Here is a 21,081-nt window from a genome sequence, read left to right on the forward strand (position 1 = left end):
ATAGCTCAAACAATATAGCCCTAATGAGGTAAATGCTCCGTAAATCTGTTTTTGTGATATTGATTGAGAGATAAATAAGTGCATAAGAGCTGCCTTATCTAATTCAGATCCTGTCATTGCATTTTTTTTACCATCCATCTGAGAACAGATGAAACCTTTGCTTGATATCAGTTAAATATTTCAACTTGAAGTCTAGCTATTGGAACAAAGATCTCTTGAGCTGGAAATAAGATCTCAGCTTAATTTCAATGGGGCAAAAAAAAAAAATCACAAGACAAAAATGTCTTAAATTTGGCATTAGTTTGAAATTACTTGAGAACAGAAAGGAGAACTGCCTTGAAGTATGGAATTAAAGTAAATTATTGGGTAACTTATAAGAACATAAAACTTAATGCAAGAAAAAGTATTGATAGTGATGGGTCTCCAATCCAAGTATGTGTCCTTTTTAAAATTCTATTATTATATATTTAACAAGCTGAAGGAGTTTATTGCAAAACAAAGACAAAGTTGTTTTGTAGTGCCTTGTTACACTTCTTCCAAGCACCACAGAGCACTGAACATTCAAAAGTGTCATTTTTTTAAGTGATTATTGTCAGGAGGCAACATGGATAATCATTCTGGCCTCAGCAAAACACCACCAACATCAAAAATATGAAAAACAATAGGTTGTTGACCAGATAGTTTTGCTGGACAGCAGCTTGTTTTTCAGCTGGCAAGTCATGTTAAAATTGTACAAGACATTGGTTCGACCGCATTTAGAATACTGTGCACAGTTCTGGTCGCCACATTACCAAAAGGATGTAGACGCTTTGGAGAGGGTGCAGAGAAGGTTTACGAGGATGTTGCCTGGTATGGAAGGTGCTAGCTATGAAGAGAGGTTGAGCAGGTTAGGTTTATTTTCATTAGAAAAAAGGAGATTGAGGGGGGACCTGAATGAGATTTACAAAATCATGAAGGGTATAGACAGGGTGGATAGAGCCAAGCTTTTTCCCAGGGTGAAGGATTCAATAACGAGAGGTCATGCTTTCAAGGTGAGAGGTGGAAAGTTTAAGGGGGATACACGCGGCTAGTACTTCACACAGAGGGTGTTGGGCGTTTGGAATGTGTTGCCAGCAGAGGTGGTAAAGGCAGGCATGGTAGATTCATTTAAGGTGCGTCTGGATAGATGCATGAGTAGGTGGGGGGCAGAGGGATACAAAAGCTTAGGAATTGACCAACAAGTTTAGACAGTACATTTGGATCGGCTCAGGCTTGGAGGGCCGAAGGGCCTGTTCCTGGGCTGTAAATTTTTTTTGTTCTTTGTTCTAGGACTTCATGAGAACTTTGTGTCTTCCTCTTACATTTATTTGAACCATGAGAGCAGCGACTAGATGGGATTGAGGTTCACAAGGAGGAGGTGTTAGAAATTCTGGAAGGTGTGAAAATAGATAAATCCCCTAGGTCGGATGGGATTTATCCTAGGATTCTCTGGGAAGCCAGGGAGGAGGTGGTCGAGTCTTTGGCTTTGATCTTTATGTTGTCATTGTCCACAGGAATAGTGCCAGAAGACTGGAGGATAGCAAATGTTGTTCCTTTGTTCAAAAAGATGGGTAGAGTCAACCCTGGTAATTATAGACCAGTGAACCTTACTTTTGTTGTGGGTAAAGTGTTGGAAAAGGTTATAAGAGATAGCATTTATAATCATCTCGATAGCAATAAGTTGATTAGGGATAGTCAGCACGGTTTTGTGAAAGGTGGATCATGCCTCACAAATGTTACTGAGTTTTTGAGAAGGTGGCCAAACAGGTTGGTGAGGGTAAAGCCATTGATGTGGTGTAAGTGGATTTCAGTAAGGCGTTTGATAAGGCTACTGCACAAAATAGTGAGGCATGGGAGTGAGGGCGATTTAGCAGTTTGGATCAGAAATTGGCTAGCTGGAAGAAGACAGAAGGTGGTGGTTGATGGGAAATTTTCATCCTGGAGTTCCGTTACTAGTGGTGTACCTGCAAGGATCTGGTTTGGGTTCCTGCTGTTGTTCATTTTTATATACGACCCAGATGAGGGCGTAGTAGGATGGGTTAGTAAATTTACGGACAACACTAAGGTCGGTAGAGTTTTGGATAGTGCCAAAGGATGTTGTAGGTTACAGAGGGACATAGGTAAGCTGCAGAGCTGGGCTGAGAGTTGATAAATAGAGTTTAATGCAGAAAAATGTGAGGTGATTAACTTTGGAAGGAGTAACAGGAATGCAGAGTACTGGGCGAATGGTAAGATTCTTGGTAGTGTAGATCAGCAGAGAGATCTCGGTGTTCAGGTATATTGATCCCTCAAAGTTGTGACCCAGGTTGATAGGGTTGTTAAGAAGGCAGATGGTGTGTTAGCTTTTAGTAGTAGAGGGATTGAGTTTTGGAACTGTGAGGTCACGTTGCAGCTGTACAAAACTCTGGAGTATTGTGTGCAGTTCTGGTCACTGCATTATAGGAAAGATGTGGATATTTTGGAAAGGGTTCAGAGGAGATTTACTAGGATGTTGCCTGCTATGGGGGAAAGTCTTATGAGGAAAGGTTGAGGGACTTGAAGCTGTTTTCGTTAGAGAGAAGAAGGTTGAGAGGTGACTTAATTGAGACATACAAGATAATCAGAGGGTTAGATATGGTGGACAGTGAGAGCCTTTTTTCTCAGATGGTGATGACTAGCACAAAGGGGCATAACTTCAAATTGAGGGGTGATAGATATAGGACAGATGTCAGAAGATGTTTCTTTACTAAGAAAGAAATAGAGGCATGGAACGCCTGCAACAGCTGTAGACTCACCAGCTTTACAGTCATTTAAATGGTCATTGGATAGATATATGGACAAGAATGGAATAGTATAAGTTAGGTGGGCTTCGGATTGGTTTCACAGGGCAGTGCAACATCAAGGGCTGAAGGGCCTACACTGCACTGTAATGTTATATGTTCTATGGATATATATGAACAAGGAACAAGAGTAGGCCACTCATCCCTTCAAACCTGTACAATAGAATCACGGCTGATCTGATTTTAACCTCAACTCTGTATTCCTGCATATCCATGATAACCTTTTATCCCCATGTAATTGAGAATCTATCTACTTCTGTCTTTAAAAAAAAATTAAAGATTCTGCATCCGTTTCCTTTTGAGGAAGACAGTTGCCAGGAAATGCAACCCTCTGAGGAAAATAAAGCCTGTCTTAAATGGGTTATCCATTATTTTTAACTGATAGTTCTAGATTCTCCCACAAGAGGAAATCTCCTTTTCACGTCCACCTGATCAAATCCTCTCAGGACCTTATGTTTTTCAATGAAGTCCCTTTGACTCTTTTCAAGTTTGAGGATACAGGCTTTTGGGACTCTGTATCAATATTTCATCCATTGCTGTTGATTTGTTTGGAGAATTCCCTTTTGCTTATTCAGGTCCAAAGCTTCTGAAACAAAGGCTGCCAGAAAACTTATAACTGTGCAAACAACGTTAAGGTTACGGGATTCTGTTCAAAGCTCACACATCATTTAAACATCTGCCACCAGTGTGACATACTGCACTTCAAAACTTCATTCATTGAGTGTGGCACTAAGAAACTATGCAAATACAAGTGTTATTGTTGTTGGGACAAATTGTTAGTCTGGTTCTAATGAAGAACCTTGCCATAGATCAGAACAATACTGGAGTAAATGAGAATTGTTGCATATTATAGTGTGAGTGGCTCATCACCTGACTTTAGCTCATCGCCTCACTGCCCAAACTATATAAGGTGCGAGTCACAAATGTGATTAAAAAATGATCTTGACCTGAATATCTTTATAGTTGTATTCTTGTCTAATTCACAGGGACTTGTGGCCTCTTCAAGACATCCATCTGACAAGCAAACAGGTTAGCATACAACAACTTCCTTTTACCTCAAAGAGGTGGATTTAAGAGAATTAGAAGTTAATTAATTTTGGGCCACTCTTAATCTTGTTTCTGCTGATTGTAGAAATACAGCATATAAATAGAAACAATCCAACTCATTCATAGAAGGCAGCTGGTTGACTGACATGGAAAACAAATATCATATTTGCATTTATGTGTTATGTTGAGGTGACTGTAGGTTAAGTCACAGTGAAGGTGATATTCAATTGCAGGGAACATCCAGTTGACAACTGATTCGATGGACTGTGCTCTGCATGTTGTGTGAAATTAAACTTGCTGGTTGGAGCTTGGAGAACCAAGAGATCCAATCATGTTCTTGTAAAGCTGAGGAAAAATTGGTTCCTGAAATATTTGGGGCTCGCATTTGTGCTACCCTTAGGCCCTTTAAAGATTGCTGGTTCAGCTGCTTAATATGCAGCTTGAGTAAACAGAACACCCATTCTGCCCATCAACCAATGAAATGTCTTGGTTAAATTAAAGGCAAAATAACTTTAGTTAACAAATGAGTCAAGAGATGTCAGCAAGGAAAATTGAAAGTCCAAAAGACTTGAAGAGCTATAAAAAGCAATATAGGATCACAAGGTGTGCAACAAAATGTAAGAAGCTGTAGTGAACAAAAGACTAAAGACATCTCTTTCTGTCAGAGAGGGAATTTCTTATGTATAGCTTGATGGTGGCCACTTCACAAGCAAGGGGAAAGGTGAGGAGGCAGATCTTCACAAGTTACCACAATCAGGATGGCGATTGAACTGGTGCTGTTATCTTTACTCTGTATCCCACTTTAGTCATCTAGTTGGCTGAGCTAGTGGCTCCCGCTGTAACAAGATCATGTGAAAATAAACTTACACGTGCTATTCAACCTAATAACATTTTTTTCCAGACATGTATTAAATGAAATAGTGTGGTAAGGAAGAAGGTGGACTTGATAAATACAAGTAAAGCTATAAGGAATAAAAGAAAGTGGCAGACTTGATTGTTCAATGAATCTTTTGTATACATTTTCATAGTGGCCATGGTATTAAAATGAATGGGTGAAGAAATTTCAGATGCATTAATCATGATTTTTCATAGCAATTTGGTCATGAATCACGAGGAAAGCTATATTTGGCTTGGAAGAGATATAGTACACAAGAATAAAGATTATAGTACAATAATACATTTAGGGCTTAAAGAGTTAAATTATGATGTTAAAAATCACATAACACCAGGTTATAGTCCAACACGTTTATTTGGTAATGCTAGCTTTCAGAGCATTACTCTTTCATTGTGGACTCCACAATCACCTGAGGAAGGAGCAGTGCTCCAAAAACTACTGCTTCCAATTAAACCTGTTGGACCATAACCTGGTGTTGTGTGATTTTTAACTTTGTACGCCCTAGTCCAACACCGGCATCTCCAAATCATTAAATAATGCATAAACATGGCTGTTTTCCATTGATTTTAGAAGATTAGGTGTTATAATTAAAATATTTAGAATTAAGATATTAAATGTTTTTCTGATTGTATTTAAATTTGAGAGTATTGGAGATGCAATGGGGTATAATGGATGGCCTTCTGCATGTAAACAGTGAGCAGGTGAAACTGCAAGGAAATTGAGACTCTATTTGACCCAGCTAGAAGATTTTATTTGGAATTATAATGGAGACTGAACATGGTGGTGGATCAACAGTACATGTTTGTACAACACTAAGGATGGAAAATCTTGTGTTTTGTACACAGAGAATCTCTGTTGTGAAAGACGTCTGCTTCACTTCTGCCATCTTATGTTTCCAAAAAATAAGGTAGGCACTGAGAAGGGAACTGTGGTTTTATTGAATGGGGGTTTCAAAGTAGAAATCTGAAATAACACCGTGATGTGTGGTTCTGTACCATTCAGAGGATCATTGGGGGAGGCAATGAGGTAGTGGTAATGTTATTCGACCAGAAATCCACATTTAAGTCCCAGGGTCGTGGGTTTGAATCCTCCTGCCCCCACCAATGGAAATGGTGAAATATGAACTCCATTAAAAATCTGGAATTTAGCTAGCCAAATGGTGACCACTGTTGGTCATTGTAATTTCCCATCTAGTTCATTAGTGTCCTTTTAAGAAAGAAAGGGAAACCTGTTGTACTTATTTAGTCTGACCTATATTTGACTCCATACCCACAACAATGCGGTTGACTTTTAATTGCCTCTGAAATGGCCCTAGCAAGCCACTCAATTTAAGGGATAATTAAGGATGTGCAGTAAATGCCAGCCCTGCTAACAATGCCCACTTCTCATGAGCGAATACAAACACAGTCTTTCATACGTTTACTACTCTCTGCCTAATGTTGATAATCTTTCCACCCAATTTGTCAAAATACTGAAATATGATCCTTTACCACTTAACAACATTGGGGTTCACTTCTTTATCTCTTTAGTGGTTGGTATTTAAGAATTGAACATAAACAAATCTTCATAATTTTGGAAAGTATCAGGAAGAGACTGTAAAGCTTCTTGAATCTGTAGTTGTGAAAATGCTGTGGAAAATATAATTTGCAAAGTGAAACTCTCTCTGCAGTACTACAGCAGACCCTCAGGAAAAGCTGAATACCATCATGAAAACGTATTATGAGATAGAGGGCACAGTGACTCGAGTGCTAAACAGAAAGTACAGTCTCTCCATGGATGACCTGCTGCCGTTACTTGTTTACGTGGTTTCCAGGGCAAGGTAAGAGGTAGAATTTCACGGCATTATCATGGGTTGAATGAGTCACAACATCTGGGTTGTGATGTGCTTTGGAAAGAAAGCATTGTTTTGGGATACTATTGAATAGTCAATATTTTGGAAACTAACTGGAGCATTACTCTAAAACAATGTAGATTAGAGCACATGATCATTAACATTAGATAGTGAGCAGGGGGAGCTCTCCCTAATTAATTGAATAGCCTTCCCATAAATATGTACTTGATTGTAAAATTATTCTTGGAGTTTCACTCCCATTTCCCTGTTCAGCTGCTCCTTCTATCTGTTAACCATTGATGAGCCTTATAGGTTTGAAGCTTGTCTTTCACCTACTTGAACTTGTGTATCTTGTCTTATGTGCACATTTTAATTGTTAGTAATTTCTCAGAACATCATCTCAGAACTACATTTGCTGTGTACAGTTTTGATGACCACACCTAAGGAAAGATCATACTTTCATTGGAAATAGTACAGAGAATGTTTGCTCGCTTTGTTCCATTTAATGAGGAGTTATCCTGTAAGAGATGCTGGGTCAAATGACCCTGTGCTCTGGGTTTGGGATAAATAGGGATCTCATTGAAACACAAGATTATGACGGCACTTGGCAGTATACAGGTTTAGGGTCAATTATTTAGCATGGGATGAGAAATTACTTTGCTCAGCACATTTAGGATCATTCAATTCTCTACCTTAGAGCATTATAGATGTGCTATTGTTGAATATATTTAAGATTGAGATCAACAGATTTCTGATCTCTTAGGAAGTCAAGGTATATGGAAAGCAGGAAGAAAGTGGTTTACCTGATGCAGCAATGAATTAGTTCTCTCCCTTAGCGTAAAAAAACCGGATGTGGATATCATGGTTTTGAAAAGCCAACAGACATCTATTATGGTGGTACAGTGGCTTAACGGCTAGCACTGCTGCTTCTCAGTGCCAAAGACTCAGGTTTGATTCCAGCCTCAGCCAACTGACTGTGTGGAGTTTACACATTCTTCCCCTGTCTGCATTTGTTTCCTCTGGATACTCCGGTTTTCTCCCACAATCCAAAGATGTGCAGGTTGGGTGGAATGGCCATGCTAAATTGCCCATAGTATCCAGGGATTGCAGGCTGAATGGATTAACCTGGGAAATATGGATTATAGGGTAGGGAGATGGGTGTGGGTGGGATGTTCTTTAGAGGGTCAGTATGGACCTGATGGGCTGAATTGCCTGCTCCCATACTGTGGAGATTCTAAAGTTATTTCACAAACAACTGTAATGTACAAACATCACATTCATTAGGAACATTGATGTCTGGGGTAATACTAGGCAGAGGAACATGCTTCCAGTAGAATAACATACTTCAAGTGATTTTGAGGTAAAATGAAATATGATAGTGATGATATCATGACCATGTCTCTTACTTGACACATTAGCCTCTCAAAAACATACAACAGCTCCCATTTGTCAAAGATTAAAAACTAATCCCAAACAGAGATATGTGGTCAGACATAGGCATATGTTACTTCAATAATTAGGCAAACGAGTAATACATACTTTACAAAGCTAACATTTCAAAATTCAGTGCAATGCTTTGAAGGTTTGACAACTTTCCCCAGTCTAGAGATTGTACACCTGTCTGAGATACAGGTCTTGTCTTCTGTTGCACTTGTTTGGCTATTTGGTAATCTTGTTGCTGGTTGGTGTCACTTGATATCATCACACAATCATCATCATCATCATGCACTCTTTGTGCATATTTGGTGTGTCATTCATTAGTCTCAGTTGGCTTCTCGTCCTTTTTCAATGTATGACCATGATCAGTAATGATGTTATATGGCCTAGACTGGTTACACATTGTAAGAAACCTTTACTGGCACCCAAGTATTTGAACTTCTAACATTCATTCTTTGCCCAGTGCGCCGTTTTGTTAGTTCTTTCTACCTGATTCCTCGTTATGTATCCCTTTCATTGCCCTGTGTCTTGGAATGGTTAGGCAATTAGCTGGTGGGCAAGATTGTTCATACATGCTGTCTGAGGATTGGTTGTGCTAGGGCTGTTATTCTCTTCTCCATTGGCATAATACGAAAATGCAGGAATGTAATGCAGAAATCTTGTCTTGCTCGATACTTAATAATCATCGATTTGATAGTATGGAGCATACTTTCCGTTAGACTGGTTGAGCATGGACATGGACCATTACCCACTTCATATGCATGTCTTTAAATAGTTAGCAGTGTACTGACATCTGTTGTGTGACATTATCTGATTTGGGATACCAAATAAATTGAATATAGCACTCCTCATATCAACAATGGTCATACCTATTGTGTTACTAATGCACCAAACATTGGGAAATTTGCAGTAGTAATCCATCACAAGTCATCTGCTTATGCACTGTGAAAAGATCTGTTGTTACTTTTATCCATGAAGTGAATGCAATGTTGTATAGCTGTAGAGATTCCCTCACTAGGGTTGATTTGATTGGCATACTATATGCATTCATATGCTATTGAATATGCTGTTTCATCCCTGGTCAGTATACACACTCAAATCCGAGCCTTCATATACATTTGATACCGATGTGTCCCTGCTGTAACATGGGTATTATCTTGGTTGAATGCTTTTGGTATTAGGATTTGTTTGCCCCTGAAAATAACATTTGATACACCGTGTTCATCTCTGTAAAGCCAAAATGAACAAATTTTCTCAGGTACTTCTTTAGTACTGAAAGACCATCCCTGGATAATAATTATCTTCTTGTAGTTCTTCATGTTCAGCAATTATTAATTGCAACTATTAATGCTAATTCTGGTCAAATTAATAGTTGTAAGGGTCACCTATTTAAACAGAAATAAGGTGAATATTTTTATGAGGTTGAGTCTTTCGGACTCCCTGAAAAGATGGTGGAAGCAGAGTTCTCGCATTTTGTTAAGGCAAAGGTAGATAGATTCTTGTTAAGTAAGGTGTACGGCATGTGAAAGGATATCGAGATTAGGCAGGAATGTGGATTTGGGGTTTCATTTGTATCAGCCATGATCTTATTGAATGACAGAAGGCCATGTGGTCTATTACTTTTCCTATTTATGTTCTACAGACATTCCATTGCGATTACCTGTTCCATTACCCAAGAAGATTGATAAAATAGCATAGAGGGTTTAACTCTGTCCAATCCATGTTTAATCCCTTCAAGAGCAATTTATGGGAAATCATGGAGGGCTGTTTATATTTTTACCCCTTGATGGAAATGATTTTGAGAATGTTTGATGCTTTACTTTATCAAAATCTAACTGTACCCAATCTAGAAATGCTTAATTAATATCTCATTTATGCTTTGACTAATCAGGGATTGTTTAGAAAGAAATAATAGGCATTTTGGTGAAAACATTTAGTGTAATGCAGACAACAAACACTAAATTAACAGAATGGATTCATATTTGACTTATCTTTTCCCTTCATTACAGAATCTTGCATTTGGGTGCAGAACTCCACTTGATACGAGACATGATGGATCCTTCCACTGAGGGTGGAATGAATGACTTCTTGCTTACTGCTCTTGATGTGAGTTAGCATAGATAGCATAACCTCTGTTGGCAGCAATCTGTTCTGGTGTTATGGAGCTATGTCTATTATTTCATGTTGAAGAGTATTTCATTTGAGATGAGGGACCACCTACTGTCAGGGTACAGTTTAGATTAGATTAGATTACTTACAGTGTGGCCCAACAAGTCCACACCGACCCACCGAAGCGCAACCCACCCAGACCCATTCCCCTACATTTTACCCCTTCACCTAACACTACGGGCAATTTAGTATGGCCAATTCACCTAACCTGCACATTTTTGGACTGTGGGAGGAAACTGGAGCACCCGGAAAAAACCCACGCAGAAACGGGGAGAATGTGCAAACTCCACACAGACAGTCGCCTGAGGCGGGAATTGAACCCGGGTCTCTGGTGCTGCGAGACAACAGTGCTAACCACTGTGTATCCGTGCCGCCCATGCGATCAAGTTTTAATTCCAACATGACTTTTAGAATTTTAATTCTGTATTGTTGTTGGCATGAGTCAAGAATCTTTTAGATACTGTAAAAATACAACGGATTCACCAGGGTCCTTCAAGGAAATAAACCAGCCCTTAACCTGCTGCCTTATATGCAACTTCTGCAATAAAGTTCACTTCTGGGCTGGAAGGCCTTTTTCTACATTTATATAAGAAAATGCTTTGGTGTAGCATTGTGGGAAATACAATAAGTCAAAAGGTTATTGGAAACTTATCAAAATTAAATCAAATAAACATCTATGGTAGGTAGGTTACTTGAGAAGATTCTGAGGGATACGGTATACAAGCATTTGGAAAGACAGGGTTTGATTAGGAGTAGCCAGCATGGCTTTGTGAGTGGGAGATCATGCCTCCTAAATTTCTTAGAGTTCTTTTATTAAGTGACCAGGAAGGTTGACAAAGGCAGGACCATAGATATAATATATATGGATTTCAGTAAAGCCTTTGATAAGATTCCACATGATAGGCTGGTCTGTAATGTTAGATCACATTGAATCCAGGACAAGCTGGTAAATTGGATACAAAATTGGCTTGCTGGTAGGAAGCAGAGGGTAATAGTGGAAGGATTCCTGTCAGACTGGCGGCCTGCGACTAGTGGTGTGCCTCAGGGGTCAGTGCTGGGCCCATTGCTTTTTGTTATCCATATCAATGATTTGGATGAGAATGTACAAGGCATGTTAAGTAAGTTTGCTGATGACACTAAAATAGGCAGTATCATGGACAGTGAAAAGGTTATTAGAAATTGCAGCAGGACCTTAATTGGCTGAGGAAGTGGGCTGAGAAATGGCAAATGGAGTTTAATGTAGATAAGTGTGAGGTCTTGCATTTTGGAAAGTCAAATCATGGTAGGAGTGTTATTGTGAATAGTAGGGCCTTAAGGAGTGTAGTAGAATAGAGGGATCTTGGAGTTCAGGTTCACAGTTCTCTGAAAGTGGAGTCATAGGGAGACTGGGCAGTGAAGAAGGCTTTTGGCACACTGGCCTTCATCAGTTAGGGCATTGAGTATAGAGGTTCAGAAGTTATGTTGCAGTTATACAGTTGGTGAGACTGCACTTAGAGTATTGTGTTCAGTTTTGGTCACCTTGTTATAGGAAGGATGTTATTAAACTGGAAAGAGTCCAGAAGAAATTTACAAGGATGTTGCCTGGAATCAATGGTCTGAGTAAGAGGAAGAGGTTGGACAAGTTAGGACTTTTTTCTTTAGAATGGAGGAGAACTGAGGGGGAAACTTAGAGGCGTATAAGATCATGAGAGCCATGGATAAGGTGAATACGCTCAGTCTTTTTCCCAGGGTTGGGGAATCGAGGACTGGAGGGCATCGGTTTAAGGTCAGAGAGGAAAGAATAAAAGGGAACCTGACAGGCAACTCTTTTTCACAAACGGTGATACGCATATGGAATGAGCTGCCAGCAGAGGTGGTTGAGATGGGTACATTAACAACATTTGAAAGGCATTTCGACAAATACACAGGATAGGTAAGGTTAAGAAGGATATGGCAAAAGTGAGGACTGCATATGCTAGAGATTAGAATCAAGATTAGAGTGGTGCTGGAAATGCACAGCAGGTCAGGCAGCATCCATGGAGCAGGAAAATCGACGTTTCGGGCGGGAGCCCTTCATCAGGATTCCTGATGAAGGGCTCCTGCCCGAAATGTTGATTTTGCTGCTCCTGGGATGTTGCCTGACCTGCTGTGCCTTTCCAGCACAGAGGCATAGAGATTGCCCATTAGGTCTCTTTTATATCTTTCCCCTCTCACCCTAAACCTATGCCCCGTAGTTCTGGACTCCACGACACCAGGGAAAAGACTTTGTCTAATTATCCTATTCATGCCCTTCATAATTTTGTAAACCTCTATAAGGTCACCCCTCAGCCTCTGATGCTCCAGGGAAAACAGCACCAGCCTGTTCAGCCTCTCCCTGGAGCTCAGATCCTTCAACCCTGGCAACATCCTTGTAAATCTTTTCTGAATCCTTTCGAGTTTCACAACATCTTTCCGATAGGAAGGAGACCAGAATTGCATGCAATATTCCAACTGTGGCCTAACCAATGTCCTGTACAGCCGCAACATGACCTCCCAACTCCTGTAATCAATACTCTGCCCAATAAAGGAAAGCATACCAAACGCCTTCTTCACTATCCTATCTACCTGCGACTCCACTTTCAAGGAGCTATGAACCTGCACTCCCAGGTCTCTTTGTTCAGCAACACTCCCTAGGACCTTACCATTAAGTGTATAAGTTCTGCTAAGATTTGCTTTCCCAAAATGCAGCACCTCGCATTTATCTGAATTAAACTCCATCTGCCACTTCTCAGTCCATTGGCCCATCTAATCTTGACTTTAGAAGGATATGGGCCAAGTGCAGGGAAATGAGATCAGTGTGGACGGACATTTTGTTTGGCATGGACCAGTTTGGGCCAAAGGGTGTCTCTCCATGCTATCGTACTCTATTACTCTCCATGACTCTGTCATTATTGAGGGTGATGATGCATCCCAGACTCACAGTACTTTTCTTTCCATAAATGACCCAACAAGACACTCAGTAATATTTGACAATGGGCAATAAATTTTGCTTCTGTGTCATAGAATCATATGGTACCTACAGTGTGGAAGCAAGCCATTTGGCCCATTGAGTCCACACCACCCCTCCGAAGAGCAGCCCACCCAGAGTCACCCACCAGACAGTCATAGTCATAGAGATATACAGCACGGGAACAGACCCTTCGGTCTAAGTCGTCCATGCCAAGCAATTATCTCAATCCCAATCTAGTCCCCTGCCAGCACCTGGCCATATCTCTCCAAAGGAGAAAGTGAGGTCTGCAGATGCTGGAGATCAAAGTTGAAACTTTATTGCTGGAACAGCACAGCAGGTCAGGCAGCATCCAGGGAACAGGAGATTCGACGTTTCGAAGAAGGGCCTGTGCCCGAAACGTCGAATCTCCTGTTCCCTGGATGCTGCCTGACCTGCTGTGCTGTTCCAGCAATAAAGTTTCAACCATATCTCTCCAAACCCTTCTTATTCATATACCCATCCAGATGCCTTTTAAATGTTGCAATTGTACTAGCCTCCACCATTTCCTCTGGCAGCCATTCCATACACATACCACCCTCTGAGTGAATAGGTTGCCCCTTAGGTCTCTTTTATATCTTTTCCCTCTCACTCTAGACCTATGCCCTCTAGTTCTGGACTCCCCCACCCCAGGGAAAAGACCTTGTCTATTTATCCTATCAATGCCCAACCAAAGCTGGAATCAAACCTACGTCACTGGCACTGTAAGGTGGCAGTGCTCATCACTGAGCCACCGTGCCACCCATGTCAGTGACAACGGATTAAAAAATAATACACTTTTTGTTCAAGCAGTCAGCAGTCTGAGTTAAGGATGAGAATTGGCAAGAAAATTAACATTTTTTCATTGCCTTATGTCTTAAACTTTCCAAAGTGCTTTATATTGCTTGAAACACAGTTACTGTATGTAGGTAACTATGGCAGTCATATTGACCTACATAGTCCGACAAGCACCAATTTAATAAATAACCAATTAATCTAGTTTTGATTGAGGGACAAAAGTTTTTAAGAGAAATCTCTCTTGCTCTTAAAATGACAAATTGAGTTCTTTAATCGTCAACCAAATTGACAATGGACACTGTTCACTAAAGATGTAGAAGAGACTATTTCTATCAGTACAGCATTCCCTACATCTGGCACCTGTTTTTGTCTGAGGGAGAAGTATTAGTTCAATTTCTACCACTCTGCACCAAGCCCTCTAGCATTCTAGCACATCCGAACATTGTATCTCTGATTGTGTAGCATTCCTTCAGTCCTGCACTGGAGTATTAGTCTATGTTTAAACGCTGAGTTGCAGGAGTGGAATTTTACCTGTCTTATATTCTGAGGCATAGGTGAGTCATGTTAATGTTAGAATAAGATTCTACATGTTGAGAGCTGTAGAAATAAAACTGTTACCATCCATATTGCCTGCTCAAGATTGGGGGTGCGAATCTTGCTACAGAACGTGCGTAGTTAATGGAGACCACTGAATGTGTACTGTGTTATTGGAGGAGTTATCTGCTGGTGCAGATATTCAACTATTGTCCCAAACCCCTGTTTGTGTATTTCAAATGGAATGACATGAATAACAAAATCAATTGGTTTTCTAACTTTGTAGCCAACAAACAACACCAATAATAATTGATTAGTGATCATTTGTTCTGTTCCATTTTATGGGCAAAATTACCATATTTATTAGTCTGAACACAACCACATTTCAAAATAATTGTATATGAAAAAAAACTTGCATTTATGCACAGCTTTTTATGATTTTAAGATGTTCCAAAGTCTCTACAGTTTTGTAATATGAAAAGGTAGCATCCATTTTTGCCTTAAGCAATGGGATAGACATCTGTTCAACTGTTTTGCATGTTAGTTCAGGGATAAATATTGGCCAGAACATAGGGGGAACTTTGACACACAGACTTGATGGGCTGAAGGGCCTCTACTGTCCTGTATGATTCCATAACTATTCTTTAAACAGTGCATTTTTACATCTAACTGAGAAGGCAGATGGTTAGTCTGTTTTATAATACTTCCAACAGTATAGTATGTCCTCAGCTGTGCTGAAATGCTGGTCTTTATTAAATGCTCTAATCTCTGGAATCTGGATTAAAACTTTTTTTTTATTCAGAGTTGAGACTGCTATTACTGACCTTAAGCCAATTTTGGGAACAGTTCCAAATGATGCCGTGTGAAAGTAGTTTCATTTCATGTGGTTACCTTTTTCTCTGGGTTGATGCAGATTACCTTCTGACTACTTAATCTTATTTCATTGCAGTCTTGCTATCAGCACATTCAAAAAGAGGAAATACGGTCCAGGAGCTTGCCAAAATGATGTCTAACAACACAAAAGAAATACTTCGACCAAGGAATGCAAGATGAACAACACTACAGCAATATTAGAGTGTGAACATTGAATGCTATTGAAGGAGAGCAACTCCTTCACCACCACGTCATATGAAACTACAAATTGAATCAGGCAAAATCTAATCTATTACTGGGAAGATCCCCCAGACTTGAAGCTTAAATTTGCTTTAAGTGATTTCTCATTAACTTGCAAAATGTTTTGCACATCTGTAAGTAGAAGGTGGGAAAAGGTTACCAAAAAAAGAGAGAGGCTAGATGATAGTGACAGGTAAGGCAATTATTATTTGAAAAAAGTAAAATTAAGGTTTTCCATTACAATTTGTTAGGAGGTTTTTCAGCTTCTAACAATGAATTAAAGTGTCAGTTCCAGTGCTTCCAGGGAATGAGTAATGCGTGACCTGACTAATAAATTACATGGATTGCCATTTAAAAGAAAACTGTTTCACTAATCATAGAAATCTAAAAATCATAATATGTTTCAGAGAAGGAAACCCCTTTCCTTACTCAGGATATAATATAATTCCAGTTGCACAAAACTAAAGAAATGTTAGTGAAGTCCAGAACAAGACCATTCAGCCCAATGTCTCTTAAAATCTTATTCAACTTTCTAGCACCTAATCTGTAATCTCACAGGTTACAGAATTTCCGATGCCGATCCAGGTGCTTTTAAAACAAGTTGAGTGTTTCTGCCTCCACCACCAAACATAACAGCAAGTTCCAGACACCCACCACCCTCTGAATGGAAACAGTTTTTCTAATGGCCCCTCTAATCCTTCTACCAATTAGCTTAAATATGGGCACCAGAGGTCCATCTGTAAGTGGCCCTTAAAATGTGGCGGCTAATAAAGGGCACACAACTAGAGTTGGGAATAAATTCTAACACTACCAGGTTCCTGAGAACAAGTAAATAAAATAAACCATGAGATCATAAGACACAGTTGCAAAAGTAGGCCATTCAGCCCATCAGGTCAGTGCTGCTATTCAATGAGATCGTAATAATTCAATAATCATCAAATCAATTTTTCTGGATTTTCCCATAACCTTTGAGCCACTTACTGATTAAAAATCTATCTCAGCCTTGAATACACTTAACAATCTAGCCTCAGCAGCCCTCTATCTTAAAGAATTCTACAGTCACTTCCCTCTGAAAGAGGGAATTCCTCCTCTTCTCTGCCTTAAATAGTCAACCCCTGCCTCTGAGATTATGCCCTCTGGTCCTAGTTTCTCGTACAAAGAGAAATAACCTTTCAGCATTGATCTTGTGAAGCCCACTGATAATGTCATATATTTTAATAAGGTTAACCCCAATTCTTGTAAACTCCAATGAGTACAAGCTCAACCTACTCAACCTTTCCTCATAAGACAATCTCTCCATACTCAGATTATCAAGTGAACCTTCTCTGGAATGTTTCCAATGTACCTTTCCTTAGACAACAGGACCAAAACTCTTCACGCTAGCACAGGTCTGGTTTGACTAGTCTAGTATCTGTTTTCTAGCTAAAAGTGCAACTTGCAGACTGCAGAGAAAATGGGTGCAAACAATGTGGAATATTAGGCCAATGGTGTGCAGGAACAGTAACGTAATGCTACATAGCAGTGAAGAATGCACTGAAGTTCATTAACTAAGGATCCATTGAATTCTTTGTAAATTTTGTTTGATTTATGCAATATTGATTATAATGGTTTTTATAATGATGTCTGAACTCACCAATTGAGTAGGAATCTTATACAGCATTTGCTAAAGGGAATTGTGTTACAGTTGCTGTTCATTTGTCATTTTATTTCTGTGCTGATTGCACACGTTGGAAGGAAAGTGAATGCTTCAGCACAGCTATCAAGATTTGCAAAGAATGAACAAAGGCAAATTTAGGGACACAGGTGAAGAAAATGCATGACTATAGAGACAACACTGTGGTCTGATCAAATTAAAATGGTTAGCATTCATCTTCTGTTAAAACAGAACTAATGTATTATTTAAATGCTATGCCAATTCATTGTTCTCCATTATCAGTTCTCCCATTCAGACTGTAAGCAGCCTAAATTTGACTACACTAATCTTTTTTGCACATACTTGCAGAAACTCTTACAATCTGCTTTTATGGTCTTTAAAAATTTACTCTAAACTTATTTTTCTCCTTTCAATCCACTTCTAGGCCTTCCTTTGACGAACTCCAATTGCTTCCAGTACTTTGGCTTGCTACTTTTTCTCCCATCTTCATATGATTCTCCTCTAGAGTCTAATATTATTCTTCATTTTTTTATTAGTCATGGTTGGGTGACTTAAACTGTTGTGTACTAAATCATTGAAATAAATATAAAACTTTGGGGCATATTCTCGGTATTCAAGGTACTGATGGATCCCAGACTTGCTTATAAAGCACTAGAGAAGAGCTACTCAAATTGGAGGTTACTGGAATGGATGGTCATTCCTTTGCCTCTTCTTTTGTCTTGTGTTGTTGGTCTTAAATCTCTGCTTAGCTTTTAATTAGTGCTTATTTTTTGCAAGGCAAAAGTGAGGACTGCAGTTGCTAGAAACCAGAGTCTAGATTAGAATGGTGCTGGAAAAGCACAACAGGTCAGGCAGCATCCAAGGAGCAGGAAAATCGACATTTCGGGCAAAAGCCCTTCATCAGGAATCCTGCTCCTCAGATGCTGCCTGACCTGCTGTGCTTTTCCAGCACCACTCTAATCTAAACTCCTATATTTTGCAGCTTAAAAGTGAGTTTACATTGGGCTCTTGGGGCCAGTTTTTTTGGAAAACTTAAACTGTGCCCTTCTGTGACTTGCAAAATGCACAAGTGTGATTTTATAAGGAATTACCACTTTTTCAGACTGGAGTCAGTCTCAGTGTCTGTTTTGCAAGCCTTGATACAGTACATAAGTTTAGAGTCAGACCAGTTAGAAGACTCACCTTTGTGCTCCAGTCCAGTAGCCAAGCTCCCAGCATTCTTTAAAGGTCCCTCAATCTGAACTGTTTCCCCATCCCTCATGTCACCCTACACTTCCCATGTCAATTACATTCTCCCGAGTATCCTCACCTTCCCTCAAGTATATCTCATAGCCACATACCCAATATCCACCATGTACAATTCTCAGGAGACATGCAATAACAATGGGAATTACCTTGAAATATTGTTTAGAGGTTTAATCTAGGCAAATAACTTTATTCAAATTCGCTATCGTTGATACTAGACCAAAAAAACGCAAGGGAAATCATTTAAGTGCCTATTAGTCTTATATTTTTCACAAGAAACCATTTTTAAAACATTCTGCTTTATAGGCTGTGAAAGTTTCAGCAATTCTTGGATCAATAAGGCCATTTGCAAATCTGAAGCTTTTGAGACCCAGCCAAATATTCACAATGGAACATTATCTCAGCAAACATTTCCATTTCAAGGCTACATACCTGTTAATCATTGGAGGGCAAGCAGATACAGATCATTTCCTTCTACCTTCAGAAACAGAGTTTTAAAAATCACAGAGTTTTAAAAATCATTGCTAGTCCAATTAAATCAGGGTCCAATACCATGGCAGAGTCTATTTAATTTTGCTTTAATACCTATGGAAAAGTATGTAACACATGTGAGCTGGTTAATGAAAGAATTAACTTATCTTTGTAGCACAGAACCTCATGATGAATTAAAAACACATCTACCTTACAATACAGCCCTAATAGTGTCATTTGAAGACAAGTGAAATTTCACACATCTTTCATAATGTTCTTATCACTTCAGCAGGCTTTTCATTTTCTTTATAAACTCCCAAACCTTCCAGCACTCAGTACCACCAGACAAAAATGGGAATCTAATTTTCATTCTCCATATAAAATGTGTAACCAGACTTCGGGTAGGATAGTGTTTTGTAAACTATGTATTCCAGGTTCACTAAAAGAGTAAAAGAAAGCAATGTGGGGTCTGGAATGTGGAGGAAAATTGAACTTTCTCCCAGAAAAGTGTGGTCATAATGCATCAAAACACTTCTGCACACCACCTGGGTTGAAAGATATGTAGCATTCCTTCATACGTTTCTCCTTTACAACACCGAAGTTCTAAATGTATACATCTGAAATGCCACACAGAATTCTATACTGTCATTCACAATCTGCTGAGTTGCGTTAGCTTGAGTGAAACTGAAAAACCTGTTGATTTGTTATCCTTACTGCCTTTACTTCAAACTCATTAACTGTTCACCTTACTTTGGGGTCTGTATCTGCTACATTTGGAACAAAGCTAAGGAAATCGATGAAAGAAAATGTTTGTATATTATGCTTTTGTAACCAAATATTTTAATGTTTATGAATTTTGCAGACTATACTACCTTGAATAAACGTTTTGCACTTTTAGCTGGGTTTATGCTCAAAATTTAAATTAAATTAAATTTGGAGGGTGCTAGAACTGTCTGCACTTTGAAACAAGAAGAAAATTTTGAACAAATTTATCTTGATTCTTAAGCTCCATAGAAAATAAGAACAGGAGTAAACCTTTTGGCTCTCTATTCCTGATGAAGTACTTTTGCCCGAAACATTGATTTACCTGCTTTTCCAGCACCACTCTAATCTAAACTTTTGGCCCTTTGAGCCTGGTCCACCATTCAACAGGATCATGGCTGATCCAACATTCCTCACATCCATTTCTTGCCCTTTCCCCACCTCTGATTAAAAATATTTATATATCTCAGTCTTAAATATACGCAAGGACTCTGCCCCTACAGCTCTCAGTGGCAAGGAGTTCCAAAGATACTCAACCTGGTGAGAGAAGAAATTCCTCCTCATCTCCACCTTAAATATCAGCCCCTTAATTCTGGTACTAAACTCCTATGACGGGAAATATCCTGTCAGCATTTACCCTGTCAAGCCCCTTCAGAGTCCTACACGTTTCAATAATATCACCTCTCATTCTTCTAAATTCTATTGAGTACAGTTCCAATCTGTTTAGCTTTTGCTCATGAGACAATCCCTCTATATCAGGGATCATCTGAGTGAACCTTCTCTGAATTGTTTCCAGTGAAATGACACCATCCCTTAGAAAGGGAATCAAAACTGATCGCTGTACTCCAGATATCATCTCACCAGCACCTTGTACAGGTGCAATAAGACTTCTCTATTTTAATACCAGCAACCCCATTGAAATAAGGACCAACATTCCATTAAACAAAATCAAATCAAAGAACTGCAGATGCTGGATATCTGAATCTTAAACAGATATTGCTGGAGAACCTCAACAGGTCTGTCAGCATCTGTGGAGAGAAGGCAGAGTCTGTGTTTTGGGTCCAGTGACCTTTCTTCAGAATGTTCTAATTGATGTCAGGAGCAACTCACTTGGAATAGTCAAGCTGGAAGTGAGAGTTTCTCATCAGGTAGTGGCCAGTTAAGGGGGATAAGGTGCGACATGGTGGCTCAGTGGTTAGCACTGCTGAATCATACAACACCAGGGACCCAGGTTCAATTCTGGCCTCGGGCAACTGTCTGTGTGGAGTTTGCATGTTCTCTCTGTGTCTGTCCGGTTTTCCTTCA

At 39.5% G+C, this 21,081-nt stretch overlaps 1 protein-coding gene across 2 annotated transcripts in view; it reads left to right on the plus strand.

Annotated features, from left to right (window-relative positions):
• The window catches only part of LOC122548937 (ALS2 C-terminal-like protein), a 102,592-nt gene extending 84,454 nt beyond the window's left edge, over positions 1–18,138 (plus strand). For both annotated transcript variants that reach the window (XM_043687923.1, XM_043687924.1), the window contains exons 24-28: positions 3,824–3,866; positions 5,625–5,686; positions 6,449–6,598; positions 10,057–10,153; positions 15,481–18,138. In XM_043687923.1, coding sequence (XP_043543858.1) covers positions 3,824–3,866; positions 5,625–5,686; positions 6,449–6,598; positions 10,057–10,153; positions 15,481–15,537 — 409 coding nt within the window. In that variant the 3' untranslated portion in view covers positions 15,538–18,138. The remainder of the gene's footprint in view (positions 1–3,823; positions 3,867–5,624; positions 5,687–6,448; positions 6,599–10,056; positions 10,154–15,480) is intronic.
• The last annotated feature ends 2,943 nt before the right edge of the window (positions 18,139–21,081 follow it).

The sequence above is a fragment of the Chiloscyllium plagiosum genome, chromosome 4 (assembly GCF_004010195.1).
Source record: "Chiloscyllium plagiosum isolate BGI_BamShark_2017 chromosome 4, ASM401019v2, whole genome shotgun sequence".
NCBI lineage: Eukaryota > Metazoa > Chordata > Chondrichthyes > Orectolobiformes > Hemiscylliidae > Chiloscyllium > Chiloscyllium plagiosum.